At 41.8% G+C, this 25,378-nt stretch overlaps 1 protein-coding gene across 3 annotated transcripts in view; it reads left to right on the top strand.

Annotated features, from left to right (window-relative positions):
- ARHGAP10 (Rho GTPase activating protein 10) overlaps positions 1-25,378 on the top strand; it is a 784,460-nt gene that overhangs the window by 287,104 nt on the left and 471,978 nt on the right. For all 3 annotated transcript variants that reach the window (XM_053703724.1, XM_053703722.1, XM_053703725.1), the window contains exon 11: positions 10,654-10,735. In XM_053703724.1, coding sequence (XP_053559699.1) covers positions 10,654-10,735 — 82 coding nt within the window. The remainder of the gene's footprint in view (positions 1-10,653; positions 10,736-25,378) is intronic.

Below are 25,378 nucleotides of genomic sequence, written 5' to 3' on the forward strand. Positions count from 1 at the left end.
GTGTGGGACCAATAGTGTTAAATAGAGATGCTAAGTGCGGTGCTAGAACATCTTTAAACAGTTTGTAATACTTAGTGCTAAAGCCGTCTGGGCCTGGGCTCTTGCCGGATTTTAGGTTGTCTATAGTTTTAGCTACCTCCTCAACGGATATGGGGGAATCAAGTCCTTCTTTATCGGTATCTGATAACTTTGGGAGTTCAAGAGAATCTAAGTAATTTACTATATGGGAGTGAGGAGTGTCCTCCCCAAACCCCTGCTGTGTGGGTTCTTTTCTGTTTAAATTATAAAGTTTCTGGTAATATGATCTAAGTACCGCCGCTATGGACGGGCTATCTGCGCAGTTTTGGTTGCGATGGTTTAGTATGGAGTGTATATGTGTTTTTAGCTGTTTTCCCTTTAGCGCCCGCGCTAGGAGTCTGCCGGGTTTATCGCCAAACTCAAAGTACGTCTGTTGCAGTTGTAGTGCCCTTTTCTGGTGATCTACAAAGTGAATATCCTGAAGCTCTTTTCTGGCTTGTTGTAAAGCGCATTTATTTGACTTATCTGTAGGTGTCTTTTTGTGTCTAGTCTCTAAGTCTCGAATGTGGGAAAGGAGTGTGGTGTACCTAATTTTAAGTTGTTTGGAGTTTAGTGCTTTTTGTTTTATTAATTCGCCTCGCATTACGCTTTTATGTGCTTCCCACAATATCTGGTCCGACACCTCCCCCGTGTCGTTGAGACGAAAGTACTCCACTAGCTTTGTCTCTATTTGTAATTTAAGTAATTGGTTATTTAACAGGGAGTCGTCGTATCTCCAGATGAAAGGTATGTCAGACATAGAGGGCCAATTTATTTTACATAGAACAGGTGAGTGGTCGGACCACGTCATAGGAAGTATTTGGGAACTCGTGACTCTCGCTAGTGTGGACTGGTCTGTAAAGAAGTAGTCAAGTCTCGTGTACACGTTGTGCGGGTGTGAGTAGAATGTAAAGTCCCGTTTGATGGGGTGTAGGGTACGCCATGTATCATGAACCGCAAGTTCCTCCAGTCTGGAGTTACACTGTCTAATGATTTTTTTAGAGACGGAGGCTGTCATTCGGGATGTATCTAGCATAGGGTCCAGAGGAAGGTTAAAGTCGCCTCCTCTTATCAGCGCCCCTTTGCGGAGGTCTAAAATCTTGTTAGTGAGAGTGGACAAGAATTTGTTTTGTCCCTGATTCGGGAAGTAAACGTTTACCAATGTAGTCAAGGTATTAAACAGCAAGCCCACAAACCTACCGTCTGGGTCTCGTTCTACATGGGTGGGGGAGAAAGGAGCAGTGCGCTTAAACATAATTCCCACTCCATTCTTTTTTGTGGGCCCGGAGGCAAAGAATGAGGTCGGGAACTTTGGGTTTGGCCAGGTCGGTTCTTTACCCTTGCGAAAATGCGTCTCCTGCATGAAAATTATGTCACAGTGTGTTCTAAGTGCATCTCTAACCAAATGTGTTCTTTTTTCAGGTATGTTCAGACCTTTAGTATTTATGGTCATCAGTGTCAAATTGTGTACTTCACGTGGTTGCATTATGGAGGAAAGGGGAGGGGATGGGAAAAAAAAAGGGGGGGGAAAGGTTGGTTAGTAGGGGGTGATTTAAGTGAGAAAGAAGAGAAAGGGAAGGGAGGGTGAAGTGGAACCGAAAGGAAGGGGTGTAGTAACAAGAAAGAGAAAGAGAGAGTAAGAAAAGAGTTTAGAGTGAATTCTAGACACTAGTTCCTATTTCTAGGAGGAGTCCAGAGAAAAGACTATTGGTAGATTATGCACTATAAGGTGCCATCTATTTTGACACTAGCAGCAAGAAAAGTGGAGAAGAAAGAAGTGTCAAAGATTGTGGGATAAGTATCCCCTTGCCTGAAACAGTTATTATACAGAAGAGTAAGGACATTAGGAGGGACAAAGTTTGTTTAGTGTTAAGCAAAGGGGAGAAATCAGAATAACATATTATTGCAACTCAATTGCTCCTTGTAACAAATATAACATATAGTAATACCATTTCACAACTAGAAACATTCAACTAGAACATAACATATAATAACTTGGCTAGGCAGGTAAGTATTAAGAGGCCATTTACAGGGTGGATTGTGAGACAATGTGTTTATCTTTCTAGTCCAATACCTACAAATGGCCTGGTAAAAAATGAATTTCTAAGATACATTGCCTAGGTTAAGGAATAATACATCAAAGAGACCCCTTTTCTTTTTCTTTTTTTCCTTTTCCTTTCCCCTTTTTCTCATTCTCCTTTTTTATTTTTTTATTTTTAAGAATGGGCAATGTGGCCTAGGGCCAGTGGGCCTCTTACTGCAGGATACGGACTAAGAGGTATTAGCTGGGAATCCTGTTTATATTCCTCAAGTGAAGTAGATAATAATTACAACTCTTAACTTTAAACCCCTAACATGAACATAACATGACACATTATACCATAACAGGATGAGAGTATATAAAGAAGGCCCCATACGAGGTGGCTTGTAATGTAGAGTGGCTAATAGTAACCCTCTGTGGTCATTTGTGCTTAGGTAGAGAGTAATTTTCCAATATGGGAAGTATGAATTATTGAACTGCACCTCACATTGTCCCACAGTACATACCCTAGATGCCCTGTGTCTATATGGCTAATCCTGAAAATATTTATCTTTTATTGCAAGAGGTAGGGCCATATATTTGATATATAGTGGATAGGAGAGAACACAGATAACAATTTAAATGAGTGCAAATAAGCAACAATCAGCACGATACTCATCTGAATTCTATACAGGTACCGCTGGGAGTGTTCAGCAAATAATGCAAGTGTGACCAGCATGGTCAAAGTTATTTGTCTGCAATTGTGTCCTGAGGACTATGGTCAGATTGATGAGGATCAACTTCGTCAGGTGTGGGTATATCCACATCCAAAATTTTGCAAAAGTCCCGGAGGTCTCCTTGGCTCCTGTAGATTGCCTGCTTGCCATTGCGTGTAGCTATTATACAAACAGGGAACCCCCATTTGTACTGGATTTTGTTCCGTTGAAGAACACTGGTAATAAACCTTAGGTCCCTTCTTTTTTGTAGAGTAAGTTGACTCAGGTCATAAAAAACTTGTATAGGTATACCATCATGTGTTAAATCTTTAATAGCATGGGCCTTTTGGGATATTGCGTTTTTGTCCCTATAGCTCAAAAATTTAATGATAATGTCCCTCGGAGGGGCTTTAGGAGAGGGTTTCGGACGGAGGGCCCGATGTGCTCTTTCCAGTGGGATATCAGGGGAGTTTGGTGTGCCTTTAATGGTGCGGAATAGATCTTGTAAGTAACCCTCTATAGCTGTGTTACCAACCGATTCCGGCACTCCCCTGATACGCAAGTTGTTCCTTCTCCCTCTGTTATCAAGGTCCTCCACTCTGGAGAGCAGAAATTGTATATCTCCTTCCTGTTCATAAGCCCTCTGTGTGTTATTATTAACTTGGGCCTGCAGAGTGTTTTGTTTTTTTTCCAACGTGGTAACTTGTTGATTAATCTGTTGAAAGTCTTTCTTTAGATCACTAAACAAAGTTCTCATCTCTGTTAAAACAGTTTTGATATCTGCCTTCGAAGATATGACATTTAGATCATCCCTAGTTAGGGGTTCCTGAGGTTGTGAGTCGTGTAAAAAGTTAGGTGTAGACAATAGTGTGGGGGATTGTGATGCCGTTTCTGCATCCATTTGGTCAGTGCTTGTGGTAGGTAGCTTGAGGAAATTGGTCAGGCTAGTGCTTTTGAGACCTTTGTCACCCTTAGTATTTTTTCTGTGAGCCATCATTAAGTGACAAATTGAGCTAAATAAAGGCTATGTATATCCTTCACTATCCAGGGTATATGCTTAACAGTGTCAGCAGTATAAAGTATACTATATTTATGTTATAGCAAATGTGGCCCCCTCAGCCCACTATATTGCACTTGAATCGCTAACTTAGTTTTCTTAGGATGTGCAATCTTTCTCTCTTCAGAGCCACTTCTAAACACACTGTTGTTATAAAATGAGCTCCCTGACCGGCAACGGTCGTTTGTAGGCCTTAGTGATGCAGGTGTAATGAGACGCCACTTGGGAAAAGTCACAACCATATGCGGGTACCTGTGTTTGCTGCCGCGGGCGTCTGTCCTCGCGGGAGTGGTGTCGCTCCAGGCTGCAGTCCAGCTCCTCCACTTCTCAGCTGGTGTCACACCCAACAGGACGAGGCTGTGCGAGAAATCCCCTGAACTGCGGTAATGTAGTCACGGCGGCGGGAACGGGTAAAGGCCGCCGGAGGTCTGCTTAGTGATTTCCGAGTCGAGGTGAAGTGCTGCAGGGGTAGCTTCTCAGTAATCGGGTGTCGGGAGGTGGGTGCCGCCAACTGTATTTACCAGGTAAACTCACAAACAGGTGCATGTAGTGCTGTGATCCCCAGGCTCATTGAATTGAGTAGGCCGCAACCTTCCGGGTCACGAAAAAAGTCACCAAAGTCTTTCACAGAAGGAGAATCGTAAGCAGGGGGTCTTTATACACTGCCTCCCCAATTTTCGTGCAGGAGAAAACAGTACCCTCCGTTTTATGCAGTTTGTTTCAGGCACAGGGCATAGGAGCCAAGATTTAAGCAGCCATGTCCCTGCGTGGCTAGGCTCCGCCCCTATTAATATACTTTTATAACATTTAAACCTCTTCATTTCTGCCTGTTTATAAGCTACTACAGACAGCCTCTTATCACATGTTTTTTTTTTTAGCTTTTCACAACAGGAGACTGCTAGTTTATGTGGGTCATATAGATTGTGGGTTGTGGATGATACTGCATTAATTGGCTAAAATGCAAGTTAATAGATAAGTCAGTTATCCTGGCCTGTAGACCTGTGGGTCAGAGGTTTGGACAGGAATTGGAGGCACTGAACGTGACCCACAGAGCCACCTTGTTTGTGTTAAGGGACATACAGCTTAAAACTGAATTCCCCATAAAGGGCAAGATTACGTGTGGTGCATTAATAGTTGTGTACGTTGGGTTTAAAGCTCATATTACAAGTTGAAAGTAAACGCGATCGCTTGAGCATAATCAAGATTTACACTAGAATGATTACTGTGTCCTCAGAGCTCTGGTTAACTGTTTTGTGAAACAAAAAACTGTCACAACACATAAAAATTACATTACAAATATTTCACAAAAATGTTATATGCGTGTGAGTGTGTGTATATGTATTTACAGACTTATATAAACACATAAATACATATGTATATATAAATGCATTGGAATTAAGTAGATGGAAACATGAAAAAGCATTTTTATGCAATATTGATTTTTAATAAAGTGTTTAACTGTTTGTACTGTAAATATTTCACATTCCAATGTTCTGCACATAGCTGAATATGTTCTATGCATTTCTAACTATATATTCCTATACATAATCATGTATATACATAGGTATAGATATATATTGTACCGAAATACCATCAGAAATGTATAGAAATATGTATTTATAAATAAATATTCTGTTATCTGAAGAACATTGGAATGTGAAATATTCATATTTTCATGTCGGGTTAGCACATTTAAGAATATGCAATAGTGTTTAAGCGCGAGTAGGGTTTTTTTTTTCTCCAATTTTGCTACATTGACTACTATGAGGTAATACGTTATTGTGCGCACAATATTCTAAGTTCGGCTTTATGCACATCTGTCATAATCCAGCCTAGAATTGAACCTGGGACCTGTTTCTATTTCTGCTGTTGTTTTACCACTTTGCCACCAGATGGCTTGATCACAGGCTAAGAATATTGGGTTTTCCTGTTTGCTGGAACTTTGGCTCTCTGGCTCCACCTGCTTACCAGCTGAAACAAATCACATAATCAGCAACCTGCTATATTTGGGAGGATTGCTTGCAGTTCTGGGCCTTGACATTGAGTGTTATACTCTGGTCATGTTTCCTGAGGGAAATACAGATTTGTTGGATTTCCTGGTTCCTGATTTCTGCTTAGTTTCCCGACTACTCTTCTGGATATTCCCTTGGCACTGTGTTTCGTTTTTGGACTGATTTCCTGGCAATTGATCTTTTCTAATTCTCTATTTCCTAAAGACTGACTCAGGTACTTTTGCTTGCTTGTTACCTGATACTATAGAGTTCCAGTTTGCAGTCTATGCAAGTTTCCTGTTTGTTACTACAGTGTTCCAGTCTACAGCATATGCAGGTATCCTGCCTGTTATTAGAAAGCGCTGCATTCCTGCCTGTTATTACACAGTTCCAGTCTACAGCATATGAAAGTATCCTGCCTGTTATACAAAGCCAGCATTCCTGCCTGTTATTACACAGTTCCAGTCTACAGCATATGCAAGTATCCTGCCTGTTATACAAAGCCAGCATTCCTGCCTGTTATTACACAGTTCCAGTCTACAGCATATGCAAGTATCCTGCCTGTTATACAAAGCACTGCATTCCAGCCTGTTATTACACAGTTCCAATCTACAGCATATGCAGGTATCCTGCCTGTTATTACAAAGATCTGTATTCCTGCCTAATACTATAGCCTATAAACATTGCCTTATCTAATTGCATATCTTTGCATTGCTAATTATCCTATAAATAAAACCATCACCTTTATTTCCTAAAACCTTGTACCTGTTTAATTATGCCAAAAAGGAAAGACACACGCAGACAAAACACAACTTTAACCCCAGAACCTGACACCTCTGCACAACAGCTCCCACCTCCTGAACCTGCTCCCTTGCAGAGTATGACAACATCAGGTTACTGTGAGAGCGAAAACGTTTTACTTTCGAACGGAAGCATTAAATACTGCTCCACTTGTAATCTGGCCCAAAATGTCTAATTGAGAATATTATTTTATTTTCCCTACTTTTTCCCGTGCCCAGTAACAACAATATATGGTAGAGCAGTAAAACATTTATTGAGCAATTGTGTAAAAGGATAATCGGTCTCCCTTGTATAATTTCACCAATTGTTACCAATCCAATGATTTTTGTTTTCTTTTTCCACGTGAAATCTGGTACAAAGAATCTTATAGATACCTTGCTTTTGGACAAAAAATAGATGTTTTTTTCCTCCCTACCAGTAGCTTTATGTGAGATGCTTTGGGAGACTAATCAGTAGAGAATACTATTGCAAGAAAACAAGATTTATTCTTATGATAAATCAGTCTCATATAACAAGTGTATCTTGTATTATAGCAAACAAAAAACAATCGGCTAGATTATGAGTTTATTATGAGGGGTGTGGTACTATCTTGCACTTGTTATTGTCACCGCTCACTTCCCTACAGCGCTGGTATTACAGGTTTTCACAAACCCGGCATTATCAGGCAAGAAGTGAGCGTAGAGCAATATTGTGCTCCATACTGCACTCCAATACCAGCGCTGCTTAAGGCAGCGGTGAGCTGGTATTACCACATCAATGGGGAGAGCCGGCTGAAAAAAAGCCTAACACCTGCAATAAAGCAGCGTTAAGCTCCATAACGCAGCCCCATTGATTCCTATGGGGAAACAAAATTTATGTTTACACCTAACACCCTAACATAAACCCAGAGTCTATACACCTCTAATCTTACACTTATTAACCCCTAATCTGCTGCCCCCGACATCGCCGACACCTACATTATACTTATTAACCCCTAATCTGCCGCTCCGGACATCGCCACCACTATAATAAACATATTAACCCCTAAACCGCCGCACTCCCGCCTCGCAAACACTAGTTAAATATTATTAACCCCTAATCTGCCACCCCTAACATCGCCGCCACCTACCTACATTTATTAACCCCTAATCTGCCGCCCCCAACATCGCCACCACTATACTAAATGTATTAACCACTAAGCCTAACCCTAACACCCCCTAACTTTAATATAATTAAAATAAATCTAAATAAAAATTGCTATCATTACCTAAATAATTCCTATTTAAAACTAAATACTTACCTGTAAAATAAATCCTAAGCTAGCTACAATATAACTTATAGTTACATTATAGCTAGCTTAGGGTTTATTTTTATTTTACAGGCAAGTTTGTATTTATTTTAACTAGGTAGAATAGTTAGTAAATAGTTATTAACTATTTAATAACTACCTAGCTAAAATAAATACAAATTTACCTGTAAAATAAAACCTAACCTGAGTTACACTAACACCTAACCTTACACTACAATTAAATAAATTACCTAAATTACATACAATTACCTAAATTACAAAAAAAACAAACACTAAATTACACAAAATAAAAAAAAGAAATTATCAGATATTTATACTAATTACACCTAATCTAATAGCCCTATCAAAATAAAAAAGCCCCCCCAAAATAAAAAAAAAAACCCTAGCCTACAATAAACTAGCAATAGCCCTTAAAAGGGCCTTTTGCGGGGCAATACCCCAAAGAAATCAGCTCTAACACCCCCCGAACAGTAAAACCCACCACCCACACAACCAACCCCCCAAATAAAATCCTAACTAAAAAAACCTAAGCTCCCCATTGCCCTGAAAAGCCAATAAAATGCGAGCTCAATCCTATTGGCTGATTGCATCAGCAAATAGGATTTTTTCACCTTTAATTCCAATTGGCTAATAGAATTCTATCAGCCAATCGTAATTAAAGGGACGCCATCTTGGATGACGTCACTTAAAGTAACATTCAATCGGGAAGAAGACTTAGTTTGAAGAGGATGCTCCGCGCCGGATGTTTTGAAGATGGACCCGCTCCGCGCCGGATGGATGAAGATAGAAGATGCCGCCTGGATGAAGACTTCTGCCCATCTGGAGGACCACTTCTGCCAGCTTGGATGAAGACTTCTCCCGGCTTCGTTGAGGACTTCTTGCTGCTTCGCTGAGGACTTCTCCCGGCTTCGTTGAGGATGGATGTCCAGTCTTCAAAACTGTAAGTGGATCTTCCGGGGTTAGTGTTAGTTTTTTTTAAGGGTTTATTGGGTGGGTTTTAGTTTTAGATTAGGGTTTGGGCAATAGAAAAAGTGCTAAATGCCCTTTTCAGGGCAATGCCATCCAAATGCCCTTTTCAGGGCAATGGGGACCTTAGTTTTTATTTGTTAGTATTTTATTTGGGGGGTTGGTTATGTGGGTGGTGGGTTTTACTGTTGGGGGGGGGTGTTTGTATTTTTTTTACAGGTAAAAGAGCTGATTTATTTGGGGCAATGCCCAGCAAAAGGCCCTTTTAAGGGCTAATGGTAGTTTATTGCAGGCTAGGGTTTTTTTTATTTTGGGGGGGGGGGGCTTTTTTATTTTCATAGGGCTATTAGATTAGGTGTAATTAGTTTAAATATCTGATAATTTATTTTTTAATTTTGTGTAATTTAGTGGGTTTTTTTGTAATTTAGGTAATTGTATTTAATTTAGGTAATTTATTTAATTGTAGTGTTAGGTGTAACTCAGGTTAGGTATTATTTTACAGGTAAATGTGTATTTATTTTAGCTAGGTAGTTAGTAAATAGTTAATAACTATTTACTAACTATTCTACCTAGTTTAAATAAATACAAACTTGCCTGTAAAATAAAAATAAACACTAAGCTAGCTACAATGTAACTATTAGTTATATTGTAGCTAGCTTAGGGTTTATTTTACAGGTAAGTATTTAGTTTTAAATAGGAATAATTTAGGTAATGATAGGAATTTTTATTTAGATTTATTTTAATGATATTTAAGTTAGGGGGGGTTAGGGTTAGACTTAGGTTTAGGGTTAATAACTTTAGTATAGTGGCGGCGACGTTGGGGGCGGCGGATTAGGGTTTAATAACTAATGTAGGTTGCGGCGATGTTAGGGACAGCAGATTAGGGATTAATAATATTTAACTAGTGTTTGCGAGGCGGGAGTGCGGCGGTTTAGGGGTTAATATGTTTATTATAGTGGCAGCGATTTCGGGAGCGGCAGATTAGGGGTTAATAATTTTATTTTAATGTTTGCGATGCGGGAGGGCCTCGGTTTAGGGGTTAATAGGTAGTTTATGGGTGTTAATGTACTTTTTAGCACTTTAGCTATGAGTTTTATGCTACAGCTTTGTAGTGTAAAACTCCTAACTACTGACTTTAGAATGCGTTACGAATCTTGCGGGATAGGCTGTACCGCTCACTATTTGGCCTCCCAGAAAAAAGCTTTTAATATCGGCGCTATGGAAGTCCCATTGAAAAAAGACTATACGCAAATTGTGTAAGTTAATTTGCGTTAAGGCTAAAAGCGGTGCCCCAAAACCTGCAAGACTCGTAATAGCAGCAGTATTGAAAAAGCTGCGTTATTAACCTTAACGCTGCTTTTTTACTCATACCGCAAAACTTGTAATCTAGCCGAATGTTTTAGTGCAAACAAAGTGTTCTCTGTAAACTCCTGTGATTTTAACATGTTTAACATTCATCAGAGTTCATTTCTATCTGCTCCTGCTGGAGTCTCCCATTGCGTTTATATCTGGAATTAACCCTGTAGTCTCACAGGACTTCACCATTGGCAGCATTGATCTGTTTTATTTGAGGTTAACCCTTGAAGTTCGACTGCAGCATTCATTGCCACTGAGAAGTAATCCCTGGGATCACTTATGCACATTTGGAGTTGGGATTTAGTCTCCAATTTACATTGTTTTTTGTTTGATTTATTATTGTTTGTGTTTTAACAGGTTAATAAGTTTCTTTTTGTGTATTTTGTATTATATGTTCACAGGCCTGGACTACTTATTACTATGCAAGCGTTTTCAGAAGAGGACAGGAATCTGTGGATGGAAGCATTGGGTGGCAAAGAAGCTGTAAGATTTTATTTTATATATTGTATTCTCTTATATTGCTGTGTAATTTTATTTAATTTTAAATGGAGAAATTACATTTTGTTTAACCCCTTAATGACCACAGCACTTTTCCATTTTCTGTCCGTTTGGGACTAAGGCTATTTTTACATTTCTGCGGTGTTTGTGTTTAGCTGTAATTTTCCCCTTACTCATTTAATGTACCCACACATATTATATACCGTTTTTCTCGCCATTAAATAGACTTTCAAAATATACCATTATTTTCATCATATCTTATAATTTACTATAAAATTTTTTTATAAAATATTAGGAAAAAATGGAAAAAAACACACTTTTTCTAACTTTGACCCCCAAAATCTTTTATACATCTACAACCACCAAAAAAAAACCATGCTAAATAGTTTCTAAATTTTGTCCTGAGTTTAGAAATACCCAATGTTTACATGTTCTTTGCTTTTTTTTGCAAGTTATAGGGCCATAAATACAAGTAGCACTTTGCTATTTCCAAACCACTTTTTTTCAAAATTAGCGCTAGTTACATTAGAACACTGATATCTTTCAGGAATCCCTGAATATCCATTGACATGTATATATTTTTTTTTAGAAGACATCCCAAAGTATTGATCTAGGCCCATTTTGGTATATTTCATGCCACCGTTTCACCGCCAAATGCGAGCAAATAAAAAAAATTGTTCACTTTTTCACAATTTTTTTCACAAACTTTAGGTTTCTCACTGAAATTATTTACAAAAAACTTATGCAATTATAGCATACATGGTTGTAAATGCTTCTCTGGGATCCCCTTTGTTCATAAATAGCAGACATATATGGCTTTGGTTTTGCTTTTTACTAATTAGAAGGCTGCTAAATGCGACTGCGCACCACACGTGTATTATGCCCAGCAGTGAAGGGGTTAATTAGGGAGCATGTAGGGAGCTTCTAGGGTTAATTTTAGCTTCAGTGTAGTGTAGTAGACAACCCCAAGTATTGATCTAGGCCCATTTTGGTATATTTCATGCCACCATTTCACCGCCAAATGCGATCAAATTAAAAAAAAAAACGCTAAATTTTTCACAATTTTAGGTTTCTCACTGAAATTATTTACAAACAGCATGTGCAATTATGGCACAAATAATTGTAAATGCTTCTCTGGGATCCCCTTTGTTCAGAAATAGCAGACATATATGACTTTGGCGTTGCTTTTTGGTAATTAGAAGGCCGCTAAGTGCTGCTGCGCATCACACGTGTATTATGGCTAGCAGTGAAGGGGTTAATTAGGTAGTTTGTAGGGAGCTTGCAGGGTTAATTTTAGCTTTAGTGTAGAGATCAGCCTCCCACCTGACACATCAGACCCCCTGATCCCTCCCAAACAGCTCCCTTCCCTCCCCCACCCCACAATTGTCCCCGCCATCTTATGTACTGGCAGAAAGTCTGCCAGTACTAAAATAAAAGTTTAAAAAAAAAAAAAAATCTTTAGCATATTTACATATGCTTTGTAGGATCCCCCCTTAGTCCCCAACCTCCCTGATCCCCCCAAAAACAGCTCTCTAACCCCCCCCTCTGCATTATTGGGGGCCATCTTGGGTACTGGCAGCTGTCTGCCAGTACCCAGTTTACAATATATTTTCTCTTTTTTATTTTATTTTTTTATGGTTTTCTGTAGTGTAGCTTCCCCACGACCAACCCCTACCCCCACCCCCTCCCAGATCTCTTAGATTTTTTTGGGGCATTTATTCCCCCTCTTCCTCCCACTTACATAGTGTAGTGTAAGTGGTTCCCACCCGCTTCCTCCCCGTGTATGCGCCCGCCCGCCGCCCCCCGTGCACGCGCGCGTGTCTGTGCGCGCCCCCGATCCCGCCCCCCTCTGTGTGTCAGAAACCATCGATGGCCGCCCACCCGCCTCCCACTGCAGCTCCCACCCACCAACGATTGCGGCCATCGATGTCCGGTGTAGAGAGGGCCACAGAGTGGCTCTCTCTGCACCGGAGGGGTACAAATTGTTATTGCAGGATGCCTCGATATTGAGGCATCCTGCAATAACCGGAAAGCAGCTGGAAGCGATGAGGATCGCTTCCAGCTGCTTTCCAAACCGAGGACGTACGCCATACGTCCTCAGGCGTTAACTGTTTTTTTTCTGAGGACGTATGGCGTACGTCCTCGGTCATTAAGGGGTTAAATGTCACATCCAAAATGGTTCTATAAAACCTGCACATCCCTTGTCCTGTGCAGCGCTCTCAAAATAAACTGTGTGCACATCCCTTGTCCTTAGCAGCACTCTCAGAATAAACTGTGTGCACATCCCTTGTCCTTAGCAGCGCTCTCAGAATAAATTGTGTGCACATCCAATAACCTGAGCAGCGCTCTCAGAATAAATTGTGTGCACATCCAATAACCTGAGCAGCGCTCTCAGAATAAATTGTGTGCACATCCTATAACCTGAGCAGCGCTCTCAGAATAAACTGTGTGCACATCCAATAACCTGAGCAGTGCTCTCAGAATAAACTGTGTGCACATCCAATAACATGAGCAGCACTCTCAGAATAAACTGTGTCCACATCCAATAACATGAGCAGTACTCTCAGAATAAAGTGTGTGCAAATCACTTGTCCTGAGCAGCACTCTCAGAATAAACTGTGTGCACATCCCTTGTCCTGAGCAGCACTCTCAGAATAAACTGTGTGCACATCCCTTGCCCTGAGCAGTGCTCTCAGAATAAACTGTGTGCACATCCATTGTCCTGAGCAGCGCTCTCAGAATAATCTCTTTGCAAATCCCTTCTCCTGAGCAGCGCTCTCAGAATAAAGTGTGTGCACATCCTATAACCTGAGCAGCGCTCTCAGAATAAAGTGTGTGCACATCCCTTGTCCTGAGCAGCACTCTCAGAATAAACTGTGTGCACATCCCTTGTCCCGAGCAGTGCTCTCAGAATAAAGTGTGTGCACATCCCTTGTCCTGAGCAGTGCTCTCAGAATAAACTGTGTGCACATCCCTTGTCCTGAGCAGTGCTCTCAGAATAAAGTGTGTGCACATCCCTTGTCCTGAGCAGTGCTCTCAGAATAAAGTGTGTGCACATCCCTTGTCCTGAGCAGTGCTCTCAGAATAAAGTGTGTGCACATCCCTTGTCCTTAGCAGTGCTCTCAGAATAAAGTGTGTGCACATCCCTTGTCCTGAGCAGCGCTCTCAGAATAAACTGTGTGCACATCCTTTGTCCTGAGCAGCACTCTCAGAATAAACTGTGTGCACATCCAATAACCTGAGCAGTGCTCTCAGAATAAACTGTGTGCACATCCAATAACATGAGCAGCACTCTCAGAATAAACTGTGTGCACATCCAATAACCTGAGCAGTGCTCTCAAAATAAATTGTGTGCACATCCAATAACCTGAGCAGCGCTCTCAGAATAAACTGTGTGCACATCCAATAACATGAGCAGCACTCTCAGAATAAAGTGTGTGCACATCCCTTGTCCTGAGCAGTGCTCTCAGAATAAATTGTGTGCACATCCCTTGTCCTGAGCAGCGCTCTCAGAATAAACTGTGTGCACATCCCTTGTCCCGAGCATTGCTCTCAGAATAAACTGTGTGCACATCCCTTGTCCTGAGCAGTGCTCTCAGAATAAACTGTGTGCAAATCCCTTGTCCTGAGCAGCACTCTCAGAATAAACTGTGTGCACATCCCTTGCCCTGAGCAGTGCTCTCAGAATAAACTGTGTGCACATCCATTGTCCTGAGCAGCGCTCTCAGAATAAACTGTGTGCAAATCCCTTGTCCTGAGCAGCACTCTCAGAATAAACTGTGTGCACATCCTATAACCTGAGCAGCGCTCTCAGAATAAAGTGTGTGCACATGCCTTGTCCTGAGCAGCACTCTCAGAATAAACTGTGTGCACATCCCTTGTCCCGAGCAGTGCTCTCAGAATAAAGTGTGTGCTCATCCCTTGTCCTGAGCAGTGCTCTCAGAATAAACTGTGTGCACATCCCTTGTCCTGAGCAGTGCTCTCAGAATAAAGTGTGTGCACATCCCTTGTCCTGAGCAGTGCTCTCAGAATAAAGTGTGTGCACATCCCTTGTCCTGAGCAGTGCTCTCAGAATAAAGTGTGTGCACATCCCTTGTCCTGAGCAGCGCTCTCAGAATAAACTGTGTGCACATCCCTTGTCCTGAGCAGCGCTCTCAGAATAAACTGTGTGCACATCCCTTGTCCTGAGCAGTGCTCTCAGAATAAACTGTGTGCACATCCCTTGTCCTGAGCAGCGCTCTCAGAATAAACTGTGTGCAAATCCCTTGTCCTTAGCAGTGCTCTCAGAATAAACTGTGTGTACATCCCTTGTTCTGAGCAGCACTCTCAGAATAAACTGTGTGCCTATCCTATATCCTGAGCAGCGCTCTCAGAATAAAGTGTGTGCACATCCCTTTTCCCGAGCAACACTCTCAGAATAAACTGTGTGCACATCCCTTGTCCTGAGCAGCACTCTCAGAATAAACTGTGTGCACATCCCTTGTCCTGAGCAGCACTCTCAGAATAAACAGTGTTCACATCCTTTGTCCTGAGCAGCACTCTCAGAATAAACTGTGTGCACATCCATTTTCCTGAGCAGTGCTCTCAGAATAAAGTGTGTGTACATCCCTTGTCCTGAGCAGCGCTCTCAGAATAAACTGTGTGCCTATCCTATAACCTGAGCAGTGCTCTCAGAATAAAGTGTGTGCACATCCCTTGTCCTGAGCAGTGCTCTCAGAATAAAGTGTGTGAACATCCCTTGTCCTGAGCAGCACTCTCAGAATAAATTGTGTGCACATCCCTTGTCCTGAGCAGCGCTCTCAGAATAAATTGTGTGCACATCCTATAACCTGAGCAGCACTCTCAGAATTAACTGTGTGCACATCCCTTGTCCTCAGCATTGCTCTCAGAATAAAGTGTGTGCACATCCCTTGTCCTGAGCAGCGCTCTCAGAATAAATTGTGTGCACATACCTTGTACTGAGCAGTGCTCTCAGAATAAAGTGTGTGCACATCCTATAACCTGAGCAGTGCTCTCAGAATAAACTGTGTGCACATCCCTTGTCCTGAGCAGCGCTCTCAGAATAAACTGTGTGCACATCTCTTGTCCTGAGCAGCGCTCTCAGAATAAACTGTGTGCACATCTCTTGTCCCGAGCAGTGCTCTCAGAATAAACTGTGCACATCCCTTGTCCTGAGCAGCGCTCTCAGAATAAATTGTGTGCACATCCCTTGTGCTGAGCAGCGCTGTCAGAATAAAGTGTGTGCACATCCCTTGTCCTGAGCAGTGCTCTCAGAATAAACAGTGTGCACATCCTATAACCTGAGCAGCACTCTCAGAATAAACTGTGTGCACATCCTATAACCTGAGCAGCGCTCTCAGAATAAACTGTGTGCACATCCTATAACCTGAGCAGCACTCTCAGAATAAAGTGTGTGCACATCCTATAACCTGAGCAGTGCTCTCAGAATAAACTGTGTGCACATCCCTTGTCCTGAGCAGCGCTCTCAGAATAAACTGTGTGCACATCTCTTGTCCTGAGCAGCGCTCTCAGAATAAACTGTGTGCACATCTCTTGTCCTGAGCAGCGCTCTCAGAATAAACTGTGTGCACATCCCTTGTCCTGAGCTCAGAATAAACTGTGTGCACATCCCTTGTCCTGAGTAGTGCTCTCAGAATAAAGTGTGTGCACATCCCTTGTGCTGAGCAGCGCTGTCAGAATAAACTGTGTGCACATCCCTTGTCCTGAGCAGTGCTCTCAAAATAAAGTATGTGCACATCCCTTGTCCTGAGCAGTGCTCTCAGAATAAACAGTGTGCACATCCTATAACCTGAGCAGCACTCTCAGAATAAACTGTGTGCACATCCTATAACCTGAGCAGCGCTCTCAGAATAAACTGTGTGCACATCCTATAACCTGAGCAGCACTCTCAGAATAAAGTGTGTGCACATCCTATAACCTGAGCAGTGCTCTCAGAATAAACTGTGTGCACATCCCTTGTCCTGAGCAGCGCTCTCAGAATAAACTGTGTGCACATCTCTTGTCCTGAGCAGCGCTCTCAGAATAAACTGTGTGCACATCTCTTGTCCCGAGCAGTGCTCTCAGAATAAACTGTGCACATCCCTTGTCCTGAGCAGCGCTCTCAGAATAAATTGTGTGCACATCCCTTGTCCTGAGCAGTGCTCTCAGAATAAAGTGTGTGCACATCCCTTGTCCTGAGCAGCGCTCTCAGAATAAATTGTGTGCACATCCCTTGTCCTGAGCAGTGCTCTCAGAATAAACAGTGTACACATTCCTTTGTCCTGAGCAGCGCTCTCAGAATATACAGTGTGCACATCCTATAACCTGAGCAGCGCTCTCAGAATAAACTGTGTGCACATCCAATAACCTGAGCAGCACTCTCAGAATTAACTGTGTGCACATCCAATAACCTGAACAGCACTCTCAGAATTAACTGTGTGCACATCCCTTGTCCTGAGCTGCGCTCTCAGAATAAACTGTGTGCACATCCTATAACCTGAGCAGCGCTCTCAGAATAAACTGTGTGCACATCCAATAACCTGAGCAGCGCTCTCAGAATAAACTGTGTGCACATCCCTTGTCCTGAGCAGTCCCCTCAGAATAAAGTGTGTGCACATCCTATAACCTGAGCAGTGCTCTCAGAATAAACTGTGTGCACATGCCTTGTCCTGAGCAGCGCTCTCAGAATAAACTGTGTGCACATCCCTTGTCCTGAGCAGCACTCTCAGAATAAACTGTGTGCACATCCCTTGTCCTGAGCAGCGCTCTCAGAATAAACTGTGTGCACATCCCTTGTCCCGAGCAGTGCTCTCAGAATAAACTGTGCACATCCCTTGTCCTGAGCAGCGCTCTCAGAATAAAGTGTGTGCACATCCTATAACCTGAGCAGCGCTCTCAGAATAAACTGTGTGCATATCCTATAACCTGAGCAGCACTCTCAGAATAAACTGTGTGTACATCCTATATCCTGAGCAGCACTCTCAGAATAAACTGTGTGCACATCCTATAACCTGAGCAGCGCTCTCAGAATAAACTGTGTGCACATTCCTTGTCCTGAGCTGCGCTCTCAGAATAAAGTGTTTGCACATCCTATAACCTGAGCAGCGCTCTCAGAATAAACTGTGTGCACATCCTATAACCTGAGCAGCACTCTCAGAATAAACTGTGTGCACATCCTAACCTGAGCAGCACTCTCAGAATAAACTGTGTGCACATCCAATAACCTGAGCAGCACTCTCAGAATAAACTGTGTGCACATCCTATAACCTGAGCAGCACTCTCAGAATAAACTGTGTGCACATCCTATAACCTGAGCAGCACTCTCAGAATAAACTGTGTGCACATCCTATAACCTGAGCAGCGCTCTCAGAATAAACTGTGTGCACATCCTATAACCTGAGCAGCACTCTCAGAATAAACTGTGTGCACATCCTATAACCTGAGCAGCACTCTCAGAATAAACTGTGTGCACATCCTATAACCTGAGCAGCACTCTCAGAATTAACTGTGTGCACATCCCTTGTCCTGAGCTGCACTCTCAGAATAATGTGTGTGCACATCCCTTGTCCTGAGCAGTGCTCTCAGAATAAAGTGTGTGCACATCCCTTGTCCTGAGCAGTGCTCTCAGAATAAAGTGTGTGCACATCACTTGTCCTAAACAACGCTCTCAGAATTAACTGTGTGCACATCCCTTGTCCTAAACAACGCTCTCAGAATAAACTGTGTGCACATCCCTTGTCCTGAGCTCAGAATAAACTGTGTGCACATCCCTTGTGCTGAGCTCAGAATAAACTGTGTGCACATCCCTTGTCCTGAGCTCAGAATAAACTGTGTGCACATCCCTTGTCCTGAGTAGTGCTCTCAGAATAAAGTGTGTGCACATCCCTTGTGCTGAGCAGCGCTGTCAGAATAAAGTGTGTGCACATCCCTTGTCCTGAGCAGCACTCTCAGAATAAACTGTGTGCACATCCTATAACCTGAGCAGCGCTCTCAGAATAAACTGTGTGCACATCCTATAACCTGAGCAGCACTCTCAGAATAAAGTGTGTGCACATCCTATAACCTGAGCAGTGCTCTCAGAATAAACTGTGTGCACATCCCTTGTCCTGAGCAGCGCTCTCAGAATAAACTGTGTGCACATCTCTTGTCCTGAGCAGCGCTCTCAGAATAAACTGTGTGCACATCTCTTGTCCTGAGCAGCGCTCTCAGAATAAACTGTGTGCACATCCCTTGTCCTGAGCTCAGAATAAACTGTGTGCACATCCCTTGTCCTGAGTAGTGCTCTCAGAATAAAGTGTGTGCACATCCCTTGTGCTGAGCAGCGCTGTCAGAATAAACTGTGTGCACATCCCTTGTCCTGAGCAGTGCTCTCAAAATAAAGTATGTGCACATCCCTTGTCCTGAGCAGCGCTCTCAGAATAAAGTGTGTGCACATCCCTTGTCCTGAGCAGTGCTCTCAGAATAAACAGTGTGCACATCCTATAACCTGAGCAGCACTCTCAGAATAAACTGTGTGCACATCCTATAACCTGAGCAGCGCTCTCAGAATAAACTGTGTGCACATCCTATAACCTGAGCAACACTCTCAGAATAAAGTGTGTGCACATCCTATAACCTGAGCAGTGCTCTCAGAATAAACTGTGTGCACATCCCTTGTCCTGAGCAGCGCTCTCAGAATAAACTGTGTGCACATCTCTTGTCCTGAGCAGCGCTCTCAGAATAAACTGTGTGCACATCTCTTGTCCCGAGCAGTGCTCTCAGAATAAACTGTGCACATCCCTTGTCCTGAGCAGCGCTCTCAGAATAAATTGTGTGCACATCCCTTGTCCTGAGCAGTGCTCTCAGAATAAAGTGTGTGCACATCCCTTGTCCTGAGCAGCGCTCTCAGAATAAATTGTGTGCACATCCCTTGTCCTGAGCAGTGCTCTCAGAATAAACAGTGTACACATTCCTTTGTCCTGAGCAGCGCTCTCAGAATATACAGTGTGCACATCCTATAACCTGAGCAGCGCTCTCAGAATAAACTGTGTGCACATCCAATAACCTGAGCAGCACTCTCAGAATTAACTGTGTGCACATCCAATAACCTGAACAGCACTCTCAGAATTAACTGTGTGCACATCCCTTGTCCTGAGCTGCGCTCTCAGAATAAACTGTGTGCACATCCTATAACCTGAGCAGCGCTCTCAGAATAAACTGTGTGCACATCCAATAACCTGAGCAGCGCTCTCAGAATAAACTGTGTGCACATCCCTTGTCCTGAGCAGTCCCCTCAGAATAAAGTGTGTGCACATCCTATAACCTGAGCAGTGCTCTCAGAATAAACTGTGTGCACATGCCTTGTCCTGAGCAGCGCTCTCAGAATAAACTGTGTGCACATCCCTTGTCCTGAGCAGCACTCTCAGAATAAACTGTGTGCACATCCCTTGTCCTGAGCAGCGCTCTCAGAATAAACTGTGTGCACATCCCTTGTCCCGAGCAGTGCTCTCAGAATAAACTGTGCACATCCCTTGTCCTGAGCAGCGCTCTCAGAATAAAGTGTGTGCACATCCTATAACCTGAGCAGCGCTCTCAGAATAAACTGTGTGCATATCCTATAACCTGAGCAGCACTCTCAGAATAAACTGTGTGTACATCCTATATCCTGAGCAGCACTCTCAGAATAAACTGTGTGCACATCCTATAACCTGAGCAGCGCTCTCAGAATAAACTGTGTGCACATTCCTTGTCCTGAGCTGCGCTCTCATAATAAAGTGTTTGCACATCCTATAACCTGAGCAGCGCTCTCAGAATAAACTGTGTGCACATCCTATAACCTGAGCAGCACTCTCAGAATAAACTGTGTGCACATCCTAACCTGAGCAGCACTCTCAGAATAAACTGTGTGCACATCCAATAACCTGAGCAGCACTCTCAGAATAAACTGTGTGCACATCCTATAACCTGAGCAGCACTCTCAGAATAAACTGTGTGCACATCCTATAACCTGAGCAGCACTCTCAGAATAAACTGTGTGCACATCCTATAACCTGAGCAGCACTCTCAGAATAAACTGTGTGCACATCCTATAACCTGAGCAGCACTCTCAGAATAAACTGTGTGCACATCCCTTGTCCTGAGCTGCGCTCTCAGAATAAAGTGTGTGCACATCACTTGTCCTAAACAACGCTCTCAGAATTAACTGTGTGCACATCCCTTGTCCTGAGCTCAGAATAAACTGTGTGCACATCCCTTGTGCTAAGCTCAGAATAAACTGTGTGCACATCCCTTGTCCTGAGTTCAGAATAAACTGTGTGCACATCCCTTGTCCTGAGCAGTGCTCTCAGAATAAAGTGTGTGCACATCCCTTGTGCTGAGCAGCGCTGTCAGAATAAACTGTGTGCACATCCCTTGTCCTGAGCAGTGCTCTCAAAATAAAGTATGTGCACATCCCTTGTCCTGAGCAGCGCTCTCAGAATAAAGTGTGTGCACATCCCTTGTCCTAAACAACGCTCTCAGAATTAACTGTGTGCACATCCCTTGTCCTAAACAACGCTCTCAGAATAAACTGTGTGCACATCCCTTGTCCTGAGCTGTGCTCTCAGAATAAAGTGTGTGCACATCCTTTGTCCTGAGCAGTGCTCTCAGAATAAAGTGTGTGCACATCCCTTGTCCTGAGCAGTGCTCTCAGAATAAACTGTGTGCACATCCTATAACCTGAGCAGCGCTCTCAGAATAAACTGTGTGCACATCCCTTGTCCTGAGCAGTGCTCTCAGAATAAACTGTGCACATACCTTGTCCTGAGCTCAGAATAAACTGTGTGCAAATCCCTTGTCCTGAGCAGTGCTCTCAGAATAAACTGTGTGCACATCCCTTTTCCTGTGCTCAGAATAAACTGTGTGCACATCCCTTGTCCTGTGCTCAGAATAAACTGTGTGCACATCCCTTGTCCTGAGCGGCGCTCTCAGAATAAACTGTGTGCACATCCCTTGTCCTGAGCAGCGCTCTCAGAATAAACTGTGTGCACATCCCTTGTCCTGAGCGGCGCTCTCAGAATAAACTGTGTGCACATCCCTTGTCCTGAGCAGCACTCTCAGAATAAACTGTGCACATCCCTTGTCCTGAGCAGCGCTCTCAGAATAAACTGTGCACATCCCGTGTCCTGAGCTCAGAATAAACTGTGTGCACATCCTATATCCTGAGTATATTTTCATATTACATATGTAGTTTAGCACTTGGGCATTTGACCAGAAATTTACTTCCTTTAAGACAAATAAATAAAAATTAAAGTCCCTGCACACAGGTCTTTAAAACATGTAATCTGACAAAACAATCCCCATATGCACACAGAGCAGTTTCTTTCATGTAATTAGCAAGAGTCCATGAGCTAGTGACGTATGGGATATACATTCCTACCAGGAGGGGCAAAGTTTCCCAAACCTCAAAATGCCTATAAATACACCCCTCACCACACCCACAAATCAGTTTTACAAACTTTGCCTCCTATGGAGGTGGTGAAGTAAGTTTGTGCTAGATTCTACGTTGATATGCGCTCCGCAGCAGGTTGGAGCCCGGTTTTCCTCTCAGCGTGCAGTGAATGTCAGAGGGATGTGAGGAGAGTATTGCCTATTTGAATTCAATGATCTCCTTCTACGGGGTCTATTTCATAGGTTCTCTGTTATCGGTCGTAGAGATTCATCTCTTACCTCCCTTTTCAGATCGACGATATACTCTTATATATACCATTACCTCTACTGATTCTCGTTTCAGTACTGGTTTGGCTTTCTACTACTTGTAGATGAGTGTCCTGGGGTAAGTAAGTCTTATTTTCTGTGACACTCTAAGCTATGGTTGGGCACTTTTATATAAAGTTCTAAATATATGTGTTCAAACATTTATTTGCCTTGACTCAGGATGTTCAACATTCCTTATTTCAGACAGTCAGTTTCATATTTGGGATAATGCATATGAATTAATCAATTTTTTTCTTACCTTAAAATTTGACTTTTTCCCTGTGGGCTATTAGGCTCGCGGGGGCTGAAAATGCTTCATTTTATTGCGTCATTCTTGGCGCGGACTTTTTTGGCGCAAATTTTTTTTTCTGTTTCCGGCGTCATACGTGTCGCCGGAAGTTGCGTCATTTTTTTGACGTTTTTTTGTGCCAAAAGTGTCGGCGTTTCGGATGTGGCGTCATTTTTGGCGCCAAAAGCATTTAGGCGCCAAATAATGTGGGCGTCTTTTTTGGCGCTAAAAAATATGGGCGTCACTATTGTCTCCACATTATTTAAGTCTCATTATTTATTGCTTCTGGTTGCTAGAAGCTTGTTCACTGGCATTTTTTCCCATTCCTGAAACTGTCATTTAAGGAATTTGATCAATTTTGTTTTATATGTTGTTTTTTCTATTACATATTGCAAGATGTCTCCGTTTGTCCCTGAGTCAGAAACCACTTCTGGAAAAATGCTTAACTGAGTTTCAGTTCTACCAAAGCTAAGTTCATTTATTTTAAATGTTATAAATGTTTATCTTTAGCTATGGTTTGTAATAAGTTATTGTGATATACTTTTACATGCAGATTCCATTAGTATTTATGCTTTATACATTTCCATTCTTAAGTGCAAGAAATGTTTAGAAGATTTATAAGAAATATTTTTTCTGATTAAGGGTATGTCTGGCTTCGTGCCTTCTAATACGATTTTTAGGTCTTTTTCACTTCTTTTTTAATTATTGAAGTTTCAAATGACCAACAACATACTGATTTATCCTTCTCTGATGATGTTTTTTTCTCTTTCAGAAATTCTCTTCATCAGATATTGACACTAACAAATCTACTTTTTTATATAATTTTTTTATTATTAAAGTACAATTGTTCTTTGTTGAAGAGGTGTTGATTATTTTGGATATTAAGGTAACTAGTTCTTTAAGACTAGCTGACACTATTTCTGCCTTTTTATTTCTTCTGTGATTTCAGAGGTTTTCTTTCCAATTCCCCATACTAGGGAATGGAATAGGCTGAGAATTTTCTTTTATGTTTAAACTATATTCTTTGTCAGTAGTTAAATTCAATTTGGAGGGTTCTCCAATTTATTGGAGCTATCTCTACTCCTACTAATTATGCTATTGTTTTTATAGCAAAATAGTATTTATTTTCCTTTATATAGTTGTATCTTATTTTTGGAAAATTATTTAGTTTCAGGTACTTTTCTTGGTCCTGTGATATTGCAATTGCTTCATTTTTTCTGTTTACTTTAAGATCAAGTATCAGATCATGATTTATTTTAGCATTGTTAAGGGACAACATTTACTAGACTAGGTGCCGTTGCATTTGTCTTGTTGTTTTGCAAGTCCTCTGTTTTGACTGGTCATTTAAACTGGACTATCATGCTAATGATTTCATTTGTGTCTTCATTTTATTGAATATATTCGCAAATGAGGGTTAATCTATGTCTTTAGCTATTTTAGCTAGAAGAATTCTGTGATTTAAAAAAAAAAAAAAAAAAAAAAAAAAAAAAAGGAAATCCCTATTTCTTTTGTTCTAAGATAATCAATTATAATTGGATTCAATTCTTAACTGTTACTATGGGCTTCAAGATTGAGTTCTAAGACTAAAACTTTAAGCTTATACTAGTTTGGTTGTTCTTATTAAGGAACGAATCCTGAGTTCTTCCCAAGTAACATGGTTTTAATTGGGGTTCGAAATTAGCTCCCTAATGTTGCGATGCACGTGCCGTATTCCAGCTTGGCTGGTAAGGGGCAGGTTAAGACTTCTTTGAAATTTATTTGGTTCTATTTTGTACAAATTTCTTTGATTTTATTCCAGTAAGGCTAACACTTTCTTTCAGTGTGTTTCTGTCCTATATATTTTGGATACTGTTGAGGCATGGCTGGGTACTCATGGGGTTCAAGCGCTGCTCAGACCTGGAATCTTCTGGGGTTTTTATTCCAGTTCCTTTTCTAGGAACTGGGTTTTGGAGTTTTATTCAAACTATTTTGCCTTTTTGTGGTCATTGATAGCATTATTTGTTTTCATTAGATACAATAAATGCGTATTCTTCATTTTTCTGTTTTCATTCAGATTATTTCCTGAGGATGCGGATTCTCATATGTTTCACTTGCTCTTCAGGACATAGTTAGAGGATCTTTTTTCAAAAGCTCTTGATTCCTCACGCAAGGATCACCTTTTTTTAGGTTTCCAGATGGTTTATGTCACTATCTTTGTCTCTATCAGACAAGGGACAATTTGTATTGGGTTCCGTCTGTCGGTAACTTTAGTCTCTATTATTTCCTTCAGTTGCTATACATGCATAGAAGTTTTAACAGCATTGGATTCACTTCCCTTTGCTCATTTTCAATGGAAAGATCCTTTCCAGCTTTTTATGAGTGTTGTTTCTTCAAGAACATGGTTGGAGGATCAATTAACCAAAAAGTTTGTTGATTCCTCAGACAAGAGTAACCTTTTTTTAGATTTCCGGATAGATTCAGTGTCCATGACTCTGTCTCTGTTGGACAGGAGACGTCTGAAATTGGTTTCAGCTTATCGAAACCTTCAGTCTCAATCATTCCCTTCGGTAGCCTTATGCATGGAAATTCTAGGTTCTTATGACTGCTGCATTGGACGTGTTCCCCTTTGCTCATTTTCACATGCGACC

This window comes from Bombina bombina, chromosome 2, assembly GCF_027579735.1.
Source record: "Bombina bombina isolate aBomBom1 chromosome 2, aBomBom1.pri, whole genome shotgun sequence".
NCBI classification, from domain to species: domain Eukaryota; kingdom Metazoa; phylum Chordata; class Amphibia; order Anura; family Bombinatoridae; genus Bombina; species Bombina bombina.